Below are 19,705 nucleotides of genomic sequence, written 5' to 3' on the forward strand. Positions count from 1 at the left end.
TTATATATTCAGTCAATAAAAAAGCAAGTGCCATTTAAAATACATTTATTGAATCCTTGATATCAACTAGTTATATTATATCGTTGAACACAATATGCAAAAAGGCAGTAAGCGCAGCAGGGGCGCTTGCATGTAGAAGCCTGTGACCGTGCAATGGCATAGCCTTGCTTTATTTCCCGAGCCCTTATCACAGTCAACACACCTATTTTATAGTAAAAAAAACTTGATGTAATAGAACATATATTTTTCAAAGGGAAAAAAGATGCCACTGCGAAGTGATGCGCATCTCCCGTCTGGAAAAGTTATTCTCAAAGAGTGATCATTTGAAACGGGGCTCAATTTGCGAAGTTGAAAGACAATTTTTTTCAGGGTTACAAAACTAAATCTGTCTTCTTTTCGATATACAAACTTTCAAATTAGTTTATTTTGCCTGTTCTTAGGAATTTAATAAATGGATTAACAGTTCCACATTGAATACTGCATTGGTGATGAATTACATCTACATCTTTTTCGTGTATAGGCCTAGTTTTAATAATTTTTTATGTCTTTATCAAGCTAATGCTTTTGCAGAACCTCTCTATGTTTAGGGGGGTTATAGCCTAGGCTAACCAATTATTTAACTTTAAATTAAAATGACTTTCTGACAAAATTAGAAATGTATAATATCTGAAAATGTAGCTAGCTAGACTTTCTTACCCGTATACATGGATGGAGGCTTCTCCCTCTCAGTCACGGATGTTTGAAGATGTAATCCGGAGACAGTTGTTTTATACAACCATTCTTCAGTGTGTTCTCTTTTCGACTCCCTCTGCATATTTGCAATCAAACGGCAGACTTTTCTTAATCTCCTTAGCTATCATACTTTAATTACACCAGGCATTCGATTGATTGCAAAACTCGGTCCTCCAGAAAGTGGGAGCCACACTTTTGCAGTTCTACAAAAAAAAAATAATATCTGGACCAAATTGTACTTACCAGTTCAGGCTGCCACAAAGCACATTCCACCAGTGGCGCAGCGGTCTAAGGTACTGCATCTTAGTGCTTGAGGCGTCACTACAGACACCCTTGTTTGAATCCAGGCTATATCACAACTGGCCATGATTGAGAGTCCCATAGGGCAGCGCACAATTGGCCCAGTGTCGTCCGAGTTTGGCCGGTGTAGGACGTCATTGTAAATAAGAATGTATTCTTACCTGACTTGCCTAGTTAAATATTTTTTTTATAAAAAATAGTTTTACAGTACAAAAACGTGATCTCTGGTTAAAGATGGAGCTTTGACGTCCGTTCGAATACTCGAGTACTCATTCCTAGGGCTGTTACGGTGACCGTATTACCGCCACACCGGCGGTCACAAGTCATAATGGCAGTCAAATTCCATGTGACCGTTTAGTCATGGTAATTAGGTTTCTCCAAGCTCTGATGCTGCTGATGGTCATTAGTAGCATACCAAACTTGCTAACTGCCTGGTACTCAGCAGTGGTGGAAAAAGTACCCAACTGTCATACTTGAGTAAAAGTAAAGATACCTTAATAGAAAATGACTCAAGTAAAAGTCACCCAGTAAAATTCTACTTGTGTAAAAGTCTAAAAGTATTTGGTTTAAAATATACTTAAATAACAAAAGTAAAAGTATAAATAATTTCAAATTCCTTATATTAAGCAAACCAGATGGCACCATTTTCTAGTTTTTTATTTATTTACGGAAAGCCAGGGGCACACTGCAACATCATTTACAAACAAAGCATGTCGGTTTAGTGAGTCCACCAGATAAGAGGCCATAGGGATGACCAGTTGATAAGTGTGTGAATTTGACAATTTCCTGTCTTGCTAAGCATTGAAAATGTAACGAGTAATTTTGGGTGATAGGGAGTAAAAAGTACAATATTTTCTTAAGGAATGTAGTGAAGTAAAAGTAGTCAAATATATAAATAGTAAAGTACAGGTACCCCCAAAAAGTAGTACTTTAAAGTATTTTTACTTAAGTACTAATCACCACTGGTACTCGGCACTCTTGTCCCTCTAATCACTCTGACATCAATGCAAAGTAATCGAAAATCGAATCAAACACTTCATGAGAGCCGATGAGCTCCTGATGCGCAACATTTCTATAGTCTATGCAATTGTGTGAGGAAACAGAGTGATGGCCTCTATTAAAAAGAGGAGGATCCCATCAGCTTTCTATAGGCTAGGCCTACTATATTTATTTATCAACCTTCCTAATATTAAGCACATTGCTTCTCTTTAAAACAGGAGTATAGCCTACCTGGCTGGCAGGAGACAGGTCCATGATAATGGTCCATTCTAAATCAAAACAAATTTCACACATATATTATTTAGTATATGTAAAGACAAGATTAAATTAAGAATAGTGTGATGGGTGGCAATATTAGCCTATCACTTGTGAATTATATATTATCACAGGCAAACAGCGCATGCTTTTTTCTCTCTACTTTTTCAAATCATAGTCATACACCTCATGTAGCCTAGCCCATAGACCTATACGTTTTGATAAGGTTTGTATCACAACTAAAGTGTCCAAATAACTTCTTAAAATGAAGCACATTAATCCACTTTACAATGGGTGTAGAGCCTAACTGGCATACATATACAGCGTGTGAGTTTCAAGTTTGGGGAAGTTAATTTTCACCATAAAAATGCTAATTTTAATAAAAGTATTACATGTATAATCGCATTTGTGGTCACTTTTGAGAATGGTGTTTTCCTGCTAATGGAACATTCACGCTTATAGGCTACTGCCTTGTGCGCATTGCTACGCTTATAATGTGAAGAAATAGCCTAATAGTTTATCAACATTTTAAGCTAAACGTTCTCATCTGTTGTGTCAGGCTCATTGCTTAAAACAGTTTTTTTATGCTAGTGGTTGTATTAATTTGGGATCTATCGCATCCCACAACTGTCCCGGACTAAGTTTCGAATATTTATTTCTCGCACAGAATAGAATAGGTCAACTGTTGTACTATGGGGGATAATAGATTGACATAGGCTAGTGCTTTTGCTGTTCGTTAGGACTACTCATCTTGTTGGCTGACGAAAAGTAAATGTGGACAGTTCTTCCAACATCTTCAATAGGCGCCTCGGTATTAGATAAGGACGCGCGCAGTTGCGTCCCTGATGTGTCTGTCTTCACTTGTAGCCTGTGAGAAAGACCTGATCACATGACTGAGAGCCATGTGAGTGAGATGTGCTTCGGCACACAGCAGGGAGAAGGGAATTACAATTAATATATTCAGCCCAAGGGCATAACAGCTACTGGCTGCAAAAGGCATGTTTTTTTTAGGGGGGTTATGGCCACACAAAGGGGATGCAGCTGGGAAATTCGAGGCATTATTAAGTGCTTTTCAAATTGTGAATGAGAGACTGTTGAAGTGTGTAAAGCCGGCGTAAAAAAACAAAGCAGAGCTCATGCCTTTCATGCAACTTTTTTCAAATCATCATTAGTCGCATCATGCAGCCTTAGAATGTATTACTAATCTAAACATATAACCCAATGTTTGTAGAACAACTAAAGTTACATAAAAAACTCTAAATTAAGCATATAGGAGTACCTGTTTCTTTGTTAACCGCTAAACACAGAACAGCCGCATGTGAGCACTCCCTCAAATCGTTTGGAAAAAATATACTTTCTATTTTATTCAGCTATGTTCAGTTGTATTCTTCATACAATAAAATAATGCTACAGAATTCTAAGCAAATCTTGTCTGCTAAATGAACTAGTGTAGCCCACAGCCATTTGGCATAGCCAGATCAGGCCTAACATAAGGACAATGCAGGGTATGCTATTCTGTTCTTCTGAAACAGACTACATTTTCTTCATATGATGTTTCTTTAGACCTGTCTAAAATGAATAATAGATTTATTGTGATGGTGTAGGCTATATTACATGGATTTATTATCCTTTTAAAAATGTAGATGTTCCAAAGGTCATCATCAGAGGCTTGTAGGCTGTGTGTGGAAGACAGAAGATGCTGAATGTGTTTATGTTAATTAACGGAAATTACCATGAGACCGACAGTTATTTGCTTGACAATCACCGACTGAAAAAATGTCATGACCGCCACAGCCCTAATCATGCTGATCCATAGTACCTTGCGTGGATGTGATGATTACTAGAGGTTGAATGGGGGCATGTTCTCTTCTTCTGGCATTTCAGGGCTATTGACAACGTGGTTAACGTTGGGTTTTGGTCTTGGGAGTCTCTAGAAAGCAAACAGTACTTAGCAAAAATCACTCAATCAATCTTGAAATGCTTATTGAAATCATTAGCCTTATTAGACAGAGTGGCAGTTAGTGCATGACTAGGCTTTGTATCTAGGTTACTTGGGAATTTTTCTAAATGTCAAACCAATGACATATTAAAGTTTTGACATTAATTTACTTACAATACTTTCACTGTTGAAAACCCAAACACTGACTATTTAGATCAAATTCCCATAAGGAGATTATGATACAAGATATAAATGCATATTTTTTTCTGTCTGTGTACTGTAGACTATTTGAAACTGCAGTACAGGTTCAGTATCACATTCATATCTATACTATTTGTTTCATAGGAGAATTCAAAAGACGTATCCCAAAGGGATAGCATAACACAACTTTGTTTTCATCTTTTGACTTGTTCAATGACTGAGACAAGGCATATTGCCTGTCCTTGCCCAGTACTCTCTTCCCCTCCCTGTTCTCATCATGTGTGTCATTTGTGTTCTGAAACCCTACACTGTTCCAGGTTAAACTACAGCCTTGATGATTACCTTCAGAAGTCACATAATTAGTTAAATAAAGTCCACCTGTGCGCAATGATCTGTCACATGATCTCAGTATATATACACCTGTTCTGAAAGGCCCCAGAGTCTGCAACACCACTAAGCAAGGGGCACCACTAAGCAAGCGGCACCATGAAGAGCAAGGAGCTCTCCAAACAGGTCAGGGACAAAGTTGTGGAGAAGTACAGATCAGGGTTGGGTTATAAAAAAATATCAGAAACTTTGAACATCCCACGGAGCACCATTAAATCCATTATTATAAATGGAAAGAATATGGCACCACAACAAACCTTCAAGGAGAGGGCCGCCCACCAAAACTCACGGACCAGGCAAGGAGTGCATTAATCAGAGAGGCAACAAAGAGACCAAAGATATCCCTGAAGGAGCTGCAAAGCTCCACAGCGGAGATTGGAGTATCTGTCCATAGGACATAAGCTGTACACGCCACAGAGCTGGGCTTTACAGAAGAGTGGCCAGAAAAAAGCCATTGCTTTTTTGAATAAAAAAAATAAGCAAATACGTTTGGTGTTCGCTAAAAGGCATGTGGGAGACTCCCCAAACATATGGAAGAAGGTACTCTGGTCAGATAAGACAAAAATATAGCTTTTTGGCCATCAAGGAAAACGCTATTTCTGGCTCAAACCCAACACCTCTCATCACCCCGAGAACAGCAGCATCCTGCTGTGGGGATGTTTTTCATCGACAGGGACTGGGAAACTGGTCAGAAATGAAGGAATGATGGATGGAGCTAAATACAGGGAGATTCTTGAGGGAAACCTGTTTCAGTTTTCCAGAGATTTGAGACTGGGACGGAGGTTCACCTTCCAGCAGGACAATGACCCTAAGCAGACTGCGAAAGCAACACTTGAGTGATTTAAGGCGAAACATTTAAATGTCATGGAATGGCCTAGTCAAAGCCCAGACCTCAATCCAATTGAGAATATGTGGTATGACTTAAAGATTGCTGTACACCAGCGTAACCCATCCAACTTGAAGGAGCTGGAGCAGTTTTGCCTTGTAGAATGGGCAAAAATCCCAGTGGCTAGATATGCCAAGCTTATAGAGACATACCCCAAGAGACTTGCAGCTATAAATGCTGCAAAAGGTGGGGAGGGGGGTGAAAACCCCCAAATATTCATTTTAATTCCATGTTGTAAGGCAACAAAATAGGAAAAATGCCAAGGGGGTGAATACTTTCGCAAGCCACTGTATGTGCATTCACAAACCATTGACTTGTTTTTTAAAAGTTGGCATACAGTAATGTAGCTAAACACTTTTCATAAACCATACTGCTTTCACCAGCTGTTACTAAGCAATAGGTTTTGAAGGCTAAATCAATGCTGTTTTGCTTATGAAGTTGTTACAGGGCTGTACAAATTTGCATTTGTTTTGCTCTTCATATAGTAAAAACCTAGTTTCTTGCCCTAGAATTGTCATTTTAATGTGCTTATGATGACAGATTAGACTTTGCTGCGTTTACTTCTTTGCTGTGGCAGTAATCAGTTATTTGTAGAGAATATCTGTGTTTATGTTTGTCCTTTATTATAACATCTTGGACTGTTACAGTAAGTACTTTGATTGGATTTTGTTTCTTGGACTTTAATGCGTCTTTATAAGTTTCAATAAATGCTGTATGATAAATCTCAACTATTTCTACCTGTAATGTTGTTCATTTCGCTGAAAGGAAACTCAGATCCTTACAAAATTATCCAATGGAAGCTACTGACCGTTTCCTGAAGTATCCATCTGAAAGGACTATTTTGTGAGGGTGCTAAGATTAGTAGGAATCATCTGCTTCGGTCCTTGCTGTTCTTCTCTCCTGCTTCGCTCCGCCTCTGTGGACTCTGTAGTAGCATCATCTTAGAGATCTTTCTGCAGATGGAAAATACTTACAGATTCAACTGCATGTAACTTTCCTTAGCATTTGTATAAGCTGAATGTTGTTCCTTAGTGCTTATAGTGTGTGTGTGTGTGTGTGTGTGTGTGTGTGTGTGTGTGTGTGTGTGTGTGTGTGTGTGTGTGTGTGTGTGTGTGTGTGTGTGCGTGTGCGCGCGCGCATTGGTATGTAGCTGCTATAAGGCTTCAGCAAAATGGCTTTGATTTTGTCCCAAAAATGTGCAGCCGAGAACCTTTTAATAGTTTTATCTGTAAAATAGCGTCAACAATTGACATGGAAGTCAATACAAACTACTCTCCAGTGTTTGCATGTAAATACATTATAATTAACTAACCAATCATACAGATACTGTTGCAATTATCATTTGAAATTGATGTACAGTAATGTAAGTAAGTGCAGAACTACTCTTTATATTTGGCAGCAGTATTTTGTGTCTGTGTGTCTAGTTACCTAACTGCAGTAAATATGTAGATATGTAGATGACAGATGACTGTCTCCCCTCCTCTCTCCACCTGTTTAGTTTGCTGGAGAGCAGTTACCACCAGGAGGAAGAGCACAGTCTCATCGCCCACTACGCTGCTAGACTGGCCTCTGACGCAGACGCCGCGGTGAGACACACATGCTATCGGTGGTCATAGTAGTAGGAAATACCATGAATAGCATCCTGACATGTGCTCAGCACGAATTCACATTGATTGCAAATGCCTGTTTTCCTTAGTCAGGTTTCCCATTCAGGAAGAGCTTGTGCCTGTAATCTTGACCCATCAGTGTTCGCTGTGGCTGATTATGTCACTGCTATGTAGTAGTGTATAAGGAAATAACATCAGCCAGATGACATCAGTACTGTAGATAATGTAATGTGTCTCTGTGTGTAATGATGTCATGTGTCCCTGTGTGTAATGATGATGTCATAATGTCCCCATTTGTAATGATAATGGTATGTGTCCCTGTGTGTAATGATAATATCATGTGTCCCTGTGTGTAATGATAATGTCATGTGTCTTACAGCAACAGCAGCAGAGGGTCCCCAACGATATCTCTTTCTCTCTGGATGCCAACAAGCAGCAGAGGCAGCTTATTGCTGAGCTAGAGAGCAAAAACAGGTCAGGGATGGTTTCCATCTGAATTTGCTTTTCTCTCTCTGTTCACCTATTCTTTCCAGCCCTGCCATCGTGCCAAATTACATGAAAGGAATGTGATAGGTTATTTAATGTGGTACTTAATGTGCTTCCCACACAACTGTGGTTGGTAGTTATTCAAATGGGCTGTAGCCCTGTTTGCATGGTAGTACCAGAAAAATACAAAAGCAACTCAAGTCTTAATGTCGTCAAGCTAGCTGGTAGAACCCCCTGTAATCCATCACACCATCTAAATCACACAAACAAAACTACTTCAGAAAGCCTACATATGTGACATACTAGCTTCAACTGGCCTGTGTTTATGTGTGTCACAGAGAGATCTTGCAGGAGATCCAGCGTCTGAAAGTGCAGCACGAGCAGGCCTCCCAGCCTCCCACATGCACGTCCCAACAGAACCCCACTCTGCTGGCCGAGTTACGGCTTCTCAGGTAGACCGACCCATCTCAAATTCTTCTACAAAACAATCTGTGACCATTTAAATGGACAATTACATTTGTATATAAACTCAGCAAAAAAAGAAACGTCCTCTCACTGTCAACTGCGTTTATTTTCAGAAAACTTAACATGTGTAAATATTTGTATGAACATAACAAGATTCAACAACTGAGACATAAACTGAACAAGTTCCACAGACATGTGACAAACAGAAATTGAATAATGTGTCCCTGAACAAAGGGAGGGTCAAAATCAAAAATAACAGTCAGTATCTGGTGTGGCCACTAGCTACATTAAGTACTGCAGTGCATCTCCTCCTCATGGACTGCACCAGATTTGCCAGTTCATGCTGTGAGATGTTACCCCACTCTTCCACCGAGGCATCTGCAAGTTCCCGGACATTTCTGGGGGAATGGCCCTAGCCCTCACCCTCCGATCCCACAGGTCCCAGATGTGCTCAATGGGATTGAGATCCGGGCTCTTCACTGGCCATGGCAGAACACTGACATTCCTGTCTTGCAGGAAATCACGCACAGAACAAGCAGTATGGCATTGTCATGCCACCAGGGTACCACATGAGGGAGGAGGATGTCTTCCCTGTAACGCACAGCGTTGAGATTGCCTGCAATGACAACAAGCTCAGTCCGATGATGCTGTGAAACACCGCCCCAGACCATGACGGACCCTCCACCTCCAAATCGATCCCACTCCAGAGTACAGGCCTCGGTGTAATGCTCATTCCTTCGACAATAAACGCAAATCCGACCATCACCCCTGGTGAGACAAAACCGCGAGTCGTCAGTGAAGAGCACCTTTTGCCAGTCCTGTCTGGTCCAGCAACGGTGGGTTTGTGCCCATAGGCGACGTTGTTTCTGGTGATGTCTGGTGAGGACCTGCCTTACAACAGGCCTACAAGCCCTCAGTCCAGCCTCTCTCAGCCTGTAGACAGTCTGACAGTCTTGTAGACAGTCTGAACACTGATGGAGGGATTGTGCGTTCCTGGTGTAACTCGGGCAGTTGTTGTTGCCATCCTGTACCTGTCCCACAGGTGTTCGGATGTACCGATCCTGTGCAGGTGTTGTTACACGTGCTCTGCCACTGCGAGGACGATCAGCTGTCCGTCCTGTCTCCCTGTAGCGCTGTCTTAGGCGTCTCACAGTACGGACATTGCAATTTATTGCCCTGGCCACATCTGCAGTCCTCGTGCCTCCTTGCAGCATGCCTAAGGCATGTTCATGCAGATGAGCAGGGACCCTGGGTATCTTTCTTTTGGTGTTTTTGAGAGTCAGTGGAAAGGCCTCTTTAGTGTCCTAAGTTTCCATAACTGTGACATTAATTGCCTACCGTCTGTAAGCTGTTAGTGTCTTAACGACCGTTCCACAGGTGCATGTTCATGAATTGTTTATGGTTCATTGAACAAGCATGGGAAACGGTGTTTAAACCCTTTACAATGAAGATCTGTGAAGTTATTTTAGTTTTTTACGAATTATCTTTGAAAGATAGGGTCCTGAAAAAGGGACATTTATTTTTTTGCTGAGTTTATTATGGTTGTTTTTCCTCTACCAGGCAACGCAAAGATGAGCTGGAGCAGAGGATGTCTGCTCTGCAGGAGAGTCGCAGGGAACTCATGGTACAGCTGGAGCAGCTGATGCTGCTGCTGAAGGTGCGTGAGAAAGCCATACAGTTTCATTTCTACTGTAATGTAGGCCTGCTAATGAGACGGGTAGAAAATCCAACACACTTTTCATTATCCCACCACTAGAGAGAGCACTTCTTCAAATCTCACTGGGGCTTCATCATAAGGAAGTTTCCATATCTTCAGTAAATCCTGAGTTGCTCTTGTTTGACAAGTCTTCCTTTCTCATCTTCTTACCATAATCCAAACGTCTCTTTACAAAAAAAGGTGTTTGTGTTCCCCAGTTTCTTCATGTTAAAATGTTTGAGATATAACCTTTTCCAGACCTTCTACTGGTCATTCTACTAAGAACAGTGTTTTGATCATATGTTATGACCACTGGCAACATACAAACAACATAACTCACATAATGGATATATAGGATACAATTCAGTTAGAGTCGGACACAACAACAGTCAATGGGGAAAGGGGTTTAAGAAGCCTCACATAAACTGCTTACTGTACTGAATTAAGTGGTAAGGCTATCAATCTAATTACTCCAATGAAGGGATCAATGCTAATCCAGTTAGCCCTACCTAGCATAACTATGCTAGCATCAGACTTGCTAAAGCCTACTATATGGGAGAAAATCCCTATAAGTTTTTACATATGAAAGAAATTGTCTTCATTGATTGATTATACTATTGTGTGCTTTTGGGACAGTACATGAATAACGTTTTTCTCAACAGGAGGAGGAAAGGAAGCAAGCTGTAAGTTCGTCTGTGAAACCTAAAATAACTAATGCTTCTTACAAAGAAACTTCTGAATGTGATGTTTGTGGTTTTGCTGACAATATTTTATCAGTTCTCATGGGAACTGAAAATGCGTCAGTCAGATGAACTAACAGCATGTTAGATATTTAAATAATATTGACTTAATGTAAAGTGCTGCTAAATGGGCCTAAAATGCATTATGGCACGTGCTCAATGTTTGTTGCTCACCAACCATGGATGTGTTTTCAGCAGAAAACTCTGCTGGCCTGAACTTTAGCAATTTTTGATCCATTACTGGGTCTTATAACATTATAATTAACAATATGGGAATTATGCTATTACTGACACAACTCTTGGAGGTTTCACGCAGTGATGAGGAGTAGGGCCATGAGCTTTTCCTGACCAAAACTACAATCCCTACTTTACGTTCCCCATACAGACCTATGGATATTCATAACTTCATGAATTCCAACTACCCTCCCATGCTAACAGGACAACACCCCAATCAGAAGAGACCAACAGTCCAGCAAGACAGCTATGCAGAAGCGACACAAAGAATAGAGCACCCTGCTGCAGCCGAGCTAAACCAGACAAGGCATCTGCTGAACATAATCTGCAAAAGAATCCATGAATTACTTCTTTCTTATTATCAGACATAGAATAATTAAAAATACAACCTATTATCATTATGAGTTTTACATAAGATACCCAGGAAAAGGGTTAAAGTTAGCTCTTATAAATATATGTAACCTCAGTAACAAAGTTCATGACATTAGTAATTTACTTATCTTAGATAATATGAATATATTAGCAATTTCTGAGGCTCGCTTAGAACACACCTTTGATACAGCAGTAGGAATACAATGATATAACATCTATTGAAAAGACAGGAATGTCTACGGGGGAGCTCAGAGAGGATCTCATGACATGTGAAGTAGAAGTGCTGTGGTTGCAGGTTCACCTGCCTCATCTGAAGCCTCTTCTTTTAAGGTGCTGCTATAGGTCACCAAATGCAAACTGTAAGTATCTGGAGAATATGTGTGTGATGTTAGATAAGGACCCTGATGCTATCAGAGAAATGTATTTTACTGGTGACCTGAACATTGACTGGTAATCATCTAGTTGTCCTCTCAAGAGGAAGCTTCTTACTGTGAGTAATGACTGTAACATAACCCAGGTTATCACTCAACCAACTAGAGTGTTGTCCAATAGTGGTGGATCTGTGACATCCACTTGCATTGAATATATCTTCACCAATGCTGCAGAGATTTGGTCCAAAGCAATATAAGTTCCCATTGGCTGTAGTGACCATAACATTGTGGCAATAACAAGGAAGGGCCTAAAGTTATTTATAAGAGATCATACAAAATGTTTTCTCAGGAGGAACTCTGCCTAGAAGGCCAGCATCCCGGAGTCGCCTCTTCACTATTGACATTGAGACTGGTGTTTTGCGGGTACTATTTAATGAAGCTGCCAGTTGAAGACTTGTGAGGCGTCTGTTTCTCAATCTAGGCACTCTAATATACTTGTCCTCTTGCTCAGTTGTGCACCGGGGCCTCTCAATCTTTCTATTCTGGTTAGGGCCAGTTTGCGCTGTTCTGTGAAGGTAGTAGTACACAGCATTGTACGAGATCTTCAGTTTCTTGCCAATTTCTCACATGGAATTGCCTTCATTTCTCAGAACAAGAAAAGACTGACAAGTTTCAGAAGAAAGGTCTTTGTTTCTGGCCATTTTGAGCCTGTAATCGAACCCACAAATGCTGATGCTCCAGATACTCAACTAGTCTAAAGAAGGCCAGTTTTTCAGCGGTGCTAACATAATTGCAAAAGGGTTTTCTAATGATCAATTAGCCTTTTAAAATTATAAACTTCGATTAGCTAACACAGCGTGCCATTGGATCACAGGAGTGATGGTTGCTGATAATGGGCCTCTGTACACCTATGTAGATATTCCATTAAAACATCTGCCGTTTCCGGCTACAATTGTCATTTACAACATTAACAATGTCTACACTGTATGTCTGATCAATTTGATGTTATTTTAATGGCCAAAAAATGTGCTTTTCTTTCAAAAACAAGGACATTTCTAAGTGACCCCAAACTTTTGAACAGTAGTGTATGTTGGTATGTTGGTCTGATGTGTATAAGGAAGAGAATCCAGATACAGCACTTGCAGTATTTGTTATATTGTTCTTGCCAATTGTTGACAAACATGCAACTGTTAAGAAACTAACTATGAGAACTGTTAGAGCCCTCTGGAAAGATGGTGAATTGAAAATGTTATGGTTCAAAGAAATGATGCAAAAAAGGTGGCAAACAAGTCTGGCTGCTCAGCTGATTGGTTTTTTATACTGTCAATTGAGAAATGTTGTGACTAAATATATACAGTTGAAGTCGGACGTTTACATACACCTTAGCCAAATACATTTAAACTGAGTTTTTCACAATTCCTGACATTTAATCTTAGTAAAAATGTCCTGTCTTAGGTCAGTCAGGATCACCACTTTATTTTAAGAGTGTGAAATGTCAGAATAATAGTAGAGAGAATGATTTATTTCAGCTTTTATTTCTTTCATTGCATTCCCAGTGGGTCAGAAGTTTACATACATTCAATTAGTATTTGGTAGCATTGCCTTTAAATTGTTTAACTTGGGTCAAACGTTTCGGGTAGCCTTCCACAAGCTTCCCACAATAAGTTGGGTGAATTTTGGCCCATTCCTCCTGACAGAGCTGGTGTAACTGAGTCAGGTTTGTAGGCTTCCTTGCTCGCACACACTTTTTCAGTTCTGCCCACATATTTTCTATACGATTGAGGTCAGGGCTTTGTGATGGCTACTCCAATACCTTGACTTTGTTGTCCTTAAGCCATTTTGCCACAACTTTGGAAGTATGCTTGGGGTCATTTTCCATTTGGAAGACCCATTTGCGACTAAGCTTTAACTTCCTGATGTCTTGAGATGTTGCTTCAATATGTCCACATAATGTTCCTACCTCATGATGCCATCTATTTTGTGAAGTGCACCAGTCCCTCCTGCAGCAAAGCACCCCCACAACATGATGCTGCCACCCCCATGCTTCACGGTTGGGATGGTGTTCTTTGGCTTGCAAGCCTCCCCCTTTTTCCTCAAAACATATTTTTGTTTCATCAGATCAGAGGATATTCCTACAAAAAGTACAATCTTTGTCCCCATGTGCAGTTGCAACCCATAATGTGGCTTTTTTATGGCGGTTTTGAAGCAGTGGCTTCTTCCTTGCTGAGCGGCCTTTCAGGTTATGACGATATATGACTTGTTTTACTGTGGATAGATACTTCTGTACCTGTTTCCTCCATCATCTTCACAAGGTCCTTTGCTGTTGTTCTGGGATTGATTTGCACTTTTCGCACCAAAGTACGTTCATCTAGGAGACAGAACGCGTCTCCTTCCTGAGTGGTATGACGGCTGCGTGGTCCCATGGTGTATATACTTGCGTACTATTGTTTTTACAGATGAACGTGGTACCTTCTGGTGTTTTGAAATTGCTCCCAAGGATGAATCAGACTTGTGGAGGTCTACAATATTTTTCTGAGGTCTTGGCTTATTTCTTTTGATTTTCCCATGATGTCAAGCAAAGAGGCACTGAGTTTGAAGGTAGGCATTGAAATACATGCACAGGTACACCTCCAATTGACTCAAATGATATCAATTAGCCTATCAGAAGCTTCTAGAGCCATGACATTATTTTATGGAATTTTCCAAGCTGTTTAAAGGCACAGTCAACTTAGTGTATGTACACTTCTGACCCACTGGAATTGTGATACAGTGAATTATAAGTGAAATAATCTGTCTGTAAACAATTGTTAGTAAAATGACTTGTGTCATGCACAATGTAGATGTCCTAACCGACTTACCAAAACTATAGTTTGTTAACAAGAAATTTGTGGAGTGGTTGAAAAATGAGTTTTAATGACTCCAACCTAAGTATATGTAAACTTCCGACTTCAACTGTATATACAGTACCAGTCAAAAGTTTGGACACGGACCTCCCGAGTGGCGCAGTGGTCAAAGGCACTGCATCGCAGTGCTAGCTGTGCCACTAGAGATCCTGGTTCGAGTCCAGGCTCTGTCGCAGCCGGCCGTGCCAGGGAGACCCATGGGTCGGCGCACAATTGGCCCAGCGTCGTCCGGGTTAGGGGAGGGTTTGGCCAGCAGGGATGTTCTTGTCCCATCGTGCACTAGCGACTCCTGTGGTGGGCTGGGTACAATGCATGCTGACGTGTACGGTCGCCAGGTGTACAGTGTTTTCTCCGTCACATTGGTGCAGCTGGCTTCCGGGTTAAGCGAGCAGTGTGTCTAGAAGCAGTGCAGCTTGGCTGGGTTGTGTTTCAGAGAACGCACGGCTCTCGACCTTTGCCTCTCCCGAGTCCGTTCGGGAGTTGCAGCCATGGGACAAGACTGTCACTACCAATTGGATACCACGAAATTGGGGAGAAAAGGGGTAAAAAAAATGTGGACACACCTACACATTCATAGGTTTTTCTTTATTTTTACTATTTTCAACATTGTAGAATAATAGTGAAGCCATGAAAACTATGAAATAACACATTGAATCATGTAGTAACCAAAAAAGTGTTAAACAAATCAAAATATATTTTAGATTTGTAACGGTTGTCCAAAGGAGTAGACCAAGGTGCAGCGTGGTAAGTGTTCATCTTGATATTTATTGTTACTCAGAATACTTAAACAAAATAATAAACAATGGTAAACGACCGTCACGTCTTGCAGGCTTACCGAGCAGTACAAAAATAACATCCCACAACTCAAGGAGGGAAAAAGGGCTGCCTAAGTATGGTTCCCAATCAGAGACAACGATAGGCAGCTGCCTCTGATTGGAAACCATACCTGGCCAAAACATAGAAATATAAAACATAGAATGCCCACCCCACACCCTGTCCTAACAAAATATAGAAATAAACCGTCTCTCTCAGGTCAGGGCGTGACAAGATTCTTCAAAGTAGCCACCCTTTGACTTGATGGCAGCTTTGCACACTTTTGGCATTCTCTCAACCAGCTTCATGAGGTAGTCACCTGGAATGAATTTCAATTAACAAGTGTGCCTTGTTAAATGTTAATTTGTGGAATTTCCTTCTTAATGTGTTTGAGCCAATCAGTTGTGTTGTGACAAGGTAGGGGTGGTATACAGAAGATAGCCCTATTTTGCAAAAGACCAAGGCCACAAGAACAGCTCAAATAAGCAAAAGGAAACGACAGTCAGTCATTACTTTAAGACATGAAGGTCAGTCAATGCAGAACATTCAAAGAACTTTGAAAGTGCAGTCGCAAAAACCATTGCAGCGCTATGATGAAACTGGCTCTCATGAGGACCGCCACAGGAAAGGAAGACCCAGAGTTACCTCTGCTGCAGAGGATAAGTTCATTAGAGTTACTAGCCTCAGAAATTGTAGGCCAAATAAATGCTTCACAGAGTTCAAGTAACAGACACATCTCAACATCAACTGTTCAGAGGAGACTGCGTGAATCAGGCCTTTATGGTTGAATTGCTGCAAAGAAACCACTACTAAAGGACACCAATAATATGAAGAGACTTGCTTGGGCCAAGAAACACGAGCAATGGACATTAGACCGGTGGAAATCTGTCCTTTGGTCTGATGAGTCCAAATTTGAGATTTTTGGTTCCATCCGCCGTGTCTTTGTGAGACGCAGAGTAGGTCAATGGATGATCTCCGCATATGTCGTTCCCACCGTGAAGCATGGAGCAGGAGGTGTGATGGTGTGGGGGTGCTTTGCTGGTGAGATTGTATGTAATTTATTTAGAATTCAAGGCACATTTTACCAGCATGGCTACCACAGCATTCTGAAGCAATATGCCATCCCATCCCAGCATTCCAGGTGAAGCTGGTTGAGAGAATGTCAAGAGTGTGCAAAGCTGTCATCAAGGCAAAGGGTGGCTACTTTGAAGAATCTAAAATGTAATTTGTTTTACACTTTTTTGGTTACAACATGAGTCTAAATGTGTTATTTCATAGTTTTTATTTATTCACTATCATTCTACCATGTAGAAAATAGTAAAAAATTAAGAAAAACCCTTAAATCAGTAGGTGTGTTCAAACTTTTGACTGGTACTGTATATTTTACCAAAACAAAATAAATGATACAAATAAAAAACATGACATTATGGGCAGAAAACCCAAATAATCGTTTGTTGAAGTTGATGGGTCATTTATCACAAAACCTTTTGATATAGACAATCATTTCAGTTACTATTTAACCGGTAAAGTGGACAAACTGAGAAGTGAAATGACAATATTGAACAGTGAGCCATCATATTTGTCTACTGAAGATCTAATAATGATTGCTGTTTTGAATTTGGTCAAGTTTGTGTGAAAGAGGTGGAAAAACGGTTGTTATCCATCAATAATGATAAGCCACCAGGTATAAATAATCTAAATGGGAAAATATTGAGAATGGTAGCAGACTGTATTACTACCCCTTTCTTTTGCCAAAGCCTAACGGAGTGTGTGCCCACAGGCGTGAAAAGAAGCTTAAGTAATTCCACTGCCTAACAATAGTAAAGCGCACTTTGCTGTCTCTTACAGCCGCCCAATCAGTTTGCTTCCTGTTCTTAGTAAACTGATGGAGAGAATTGTGTTTTTTTTTAAGTTAACTACTGACTTTCAGCATGCATATAAGGAAGTGCACTCAACTAGTACTGCACTGACTCTGATAATAAGATTATAGTTGGAGCTGTAGTGTAAGATTTCAGTGCAGCCTTTGATGTTATTGATCATAATTTGTTATTGAAAAAACTCACTTGTTATGGCTTTACATCACCTGCGATCACATGGTTGGAGAGTTACTTATCCAATAGAACTCTGAGAGTATTCTTCAATGGAAGCTTCTCGAACATCAGATATGTACAGTGTGGTATCCCTCAGGGCAGTTGCCTTGGGCCGTTACTCTACTCTATTTTTACAAATGATTTGCCACTTGTCTTACAAGAAGCCAAAATTACTATATATGCTGATGATTGCACACTCTACACATCAGCACCTACAGCCAGTGAGCTCAATGAGACTCTTAGGAGTTATAGTCAGTGTCAGAATGGGTAATTAACAATAAACTGGTCTTACATACATCTAAAACCAAAAGCATTGTATTTGGTTCAAAGCAGCTGAACTCCTAGGAGTACCATTGGATGGTCAGTTATCAGGATCAAGTCATATTGACAAAGTTATTGTGAAGATGGTAGAGGTATGTCTGTTATTAAAAGATGTTTTGAGTTTTTGACACAAAGATCAACTGTACTAGTTGTTCAGGCTTTGATCTTGTCCGATCTTGATTACTGTCCGGTAATATGGTCAGGTGCAGCAAAGAAAGACCTAGCAAAGCTGCAGCTGGTTCAAAACAAAGCAACACGCCTTGCCCTATAACTGCACACACTGAACTAACATCAACAACATGCATGATAGTCTTTCATGGTTGAGGAGAAATTGACGACCTCACTTCTAGTCTTTTTAAGAATCATTTGTGTGTTGAAAATGGCTAACCACTTAAATAATCTATTTGCATACACTTTGAACAGACATACATACCCTACCAGACATGCCACTATGGGTTTCTTCACGGTACCCAAACCAAACCAAAAACAGATTTAGTTTTATATAGAGCCATGTCATCATGTAATATTCTGCCACCAGATGTTTATCTTTAAAAAACAGATACAAAACATATTGTACCATAGCGCCTGGCCTCTTTCTAAAGATCTAATTTAACTGTACTGTATATAATAATATTAATATATATGATAGCATGTTTGTTGTCTCTTGTTGTCTTTCCTATATATAACTCATATTTTTTTGGGGGGGTCAAATTACGATCTTGTCTCATCGCTGCAACTCCCCAACGGGCTCGGGAGAGGCGAAGGTCGAGTTATGCGTCCTCCAAAACATGACCCGCCAAGCCGCGCTTCTTAACACCCGCTCGCTTAACCCAGAAGCCAGCTGCACCAATGTGTCGGAGGAAACACCGTTCAACCGATGACTGCTGTCAGCTCGCAGTAGCCCGGCCTGCCACAAGGCGTCGCTAGAGTACGATGAGCCAAGTAAAGCCCCCCCGGCCAAACCCTCCTCTAACCTGGATGACACTGGGCCAATTGTGCGCCGCCCTATAGGACTCACAACACTGCGATGTAGTGCCTTAGACCACTGCACCACTCGGGAGGCCCCTTATTTTATATTTAATGTAATATCTTATGTTGTTCTTGTCTGTTACTGTTCTGTACTTCGTCATGTATTTGTACCCCAGGAAGAGTAGCTGCTGTAGCTAATGAGAATCCTAATAACTGAGTCATTCAGTATAGAAATAGCTCCACAAACATTAGATAGATCATTGTGGATGATCACTGGTTGTTACTGCACTGGTGTACTACTGCAACTACTGACACAGTGACAGGAAGTGACACCTAGAGTCACGCTAAACCCATGCTTCCTGTTTCCTGTTTCAGACTCAGGGACCTGGCTCCCCCCGCTCGTCTCCCAGCCACACAGTCAGTCGGCCCATCCCCATGCCAACCCAGTCAGAATCTGCCGGCACCACACCCACTCACACCCCTCAGGACTCACTCATGGGTGTGGGAGGGGACGTGCAGGAGGCCTTCGCTCAGGGTAATACACACACTCACACACCTTTACAGTTAGGAGTGCAGTAGCCTCCTCAGGTTCTGGAATGCCACAGTGTGTGTAGGCTTATGTACCAGCCTCTGTTCTATCTCCAGGCCCCAGAAGGAACTTGAGAAATGACCTCCTTGTTGCTGCTGACTCCATCACCAACACCATGTCTTCATTGGTTAAAGAGCTCAATTCAGGTAATACTATGGTCTCATTGTGTCTCTGACTTTTGAAAATATACCTTTCATATCCTCCGAGCATTTTAAAGCTGTGTGTGTTTTGTCTTCTCCAGAGGCTGGAAGTCAATCAGGGAGCAACATGGACTCTCAGACAGATGAACTGGTCTCCTCTCCCACTTCCGATCTTCTAGCACAGATGAGCACTAAACCACGGTAACTACA

The 19,705-nt window shown here is 40.9% G+C and overlaps 1 protein-coding gene across 4 annotated transcripts in view; it reads left to right on the top strand.

The window, feature by feature from the left end:
- The window catches only part of LOC106569131 (dystrobrevin alpha), a 37,567-nt gene that overhangs the window by 15,418 nt on the left and 2,444 nt on the right, over positions 1-19,705 (top strand). For 2 of the 4 annotated variants that reach the window (XM_082960913.1, XM_082960912.1), the window contains exons 11-18: positions 7,198-7,285; positions 7,686-7,780; positions 8,131-8,244; positions 9,818-9,914; positions 10,616-10,636; positions 19,142-19,301; positions 19,412-19,501; positions 19,597-19,696. In XM_082960913.1, coding sequence (XP_082817039.1) covers positions 7,198-7,285; positions 7,686-7,780; positions 8,131-8,244; positions 9,818-9,914; positions 10,616-10,636; positions 19,142-19,301; positions 19,412-19,501; positions 19,597-19,696 — 765 coding nt within the window. Of the gene's footprint in view, positions 1-7,197; positions 7,286-7,685; positions 7,781-8,130; positions 8,245-9,817; positions 9,915-10,615; positions 10,637-11,078; positions 12,960-19,141; positions 19,302-19,411; positions 19,502-19,596; positions 19,697-19,705 lie in introns of those variants that run through there. The other 2 variants (XM_082960914.1, XM_082960915.1) reach the window with 2 other exon arrangements.

This window comes from Salmo salar, chromosome 14, assembly GCF_965601325.2.
Source record: "Salmo salar chromosome 14, fSalSal1, whole genome shotgun sequence".
In the NCBI taxonomy this organism is placed as follows: Eukaryota; Metazoa; Chordata; class Actinopteri; order Salmoniformes; family Salmonidae; genus Salmo; species Salmo salar.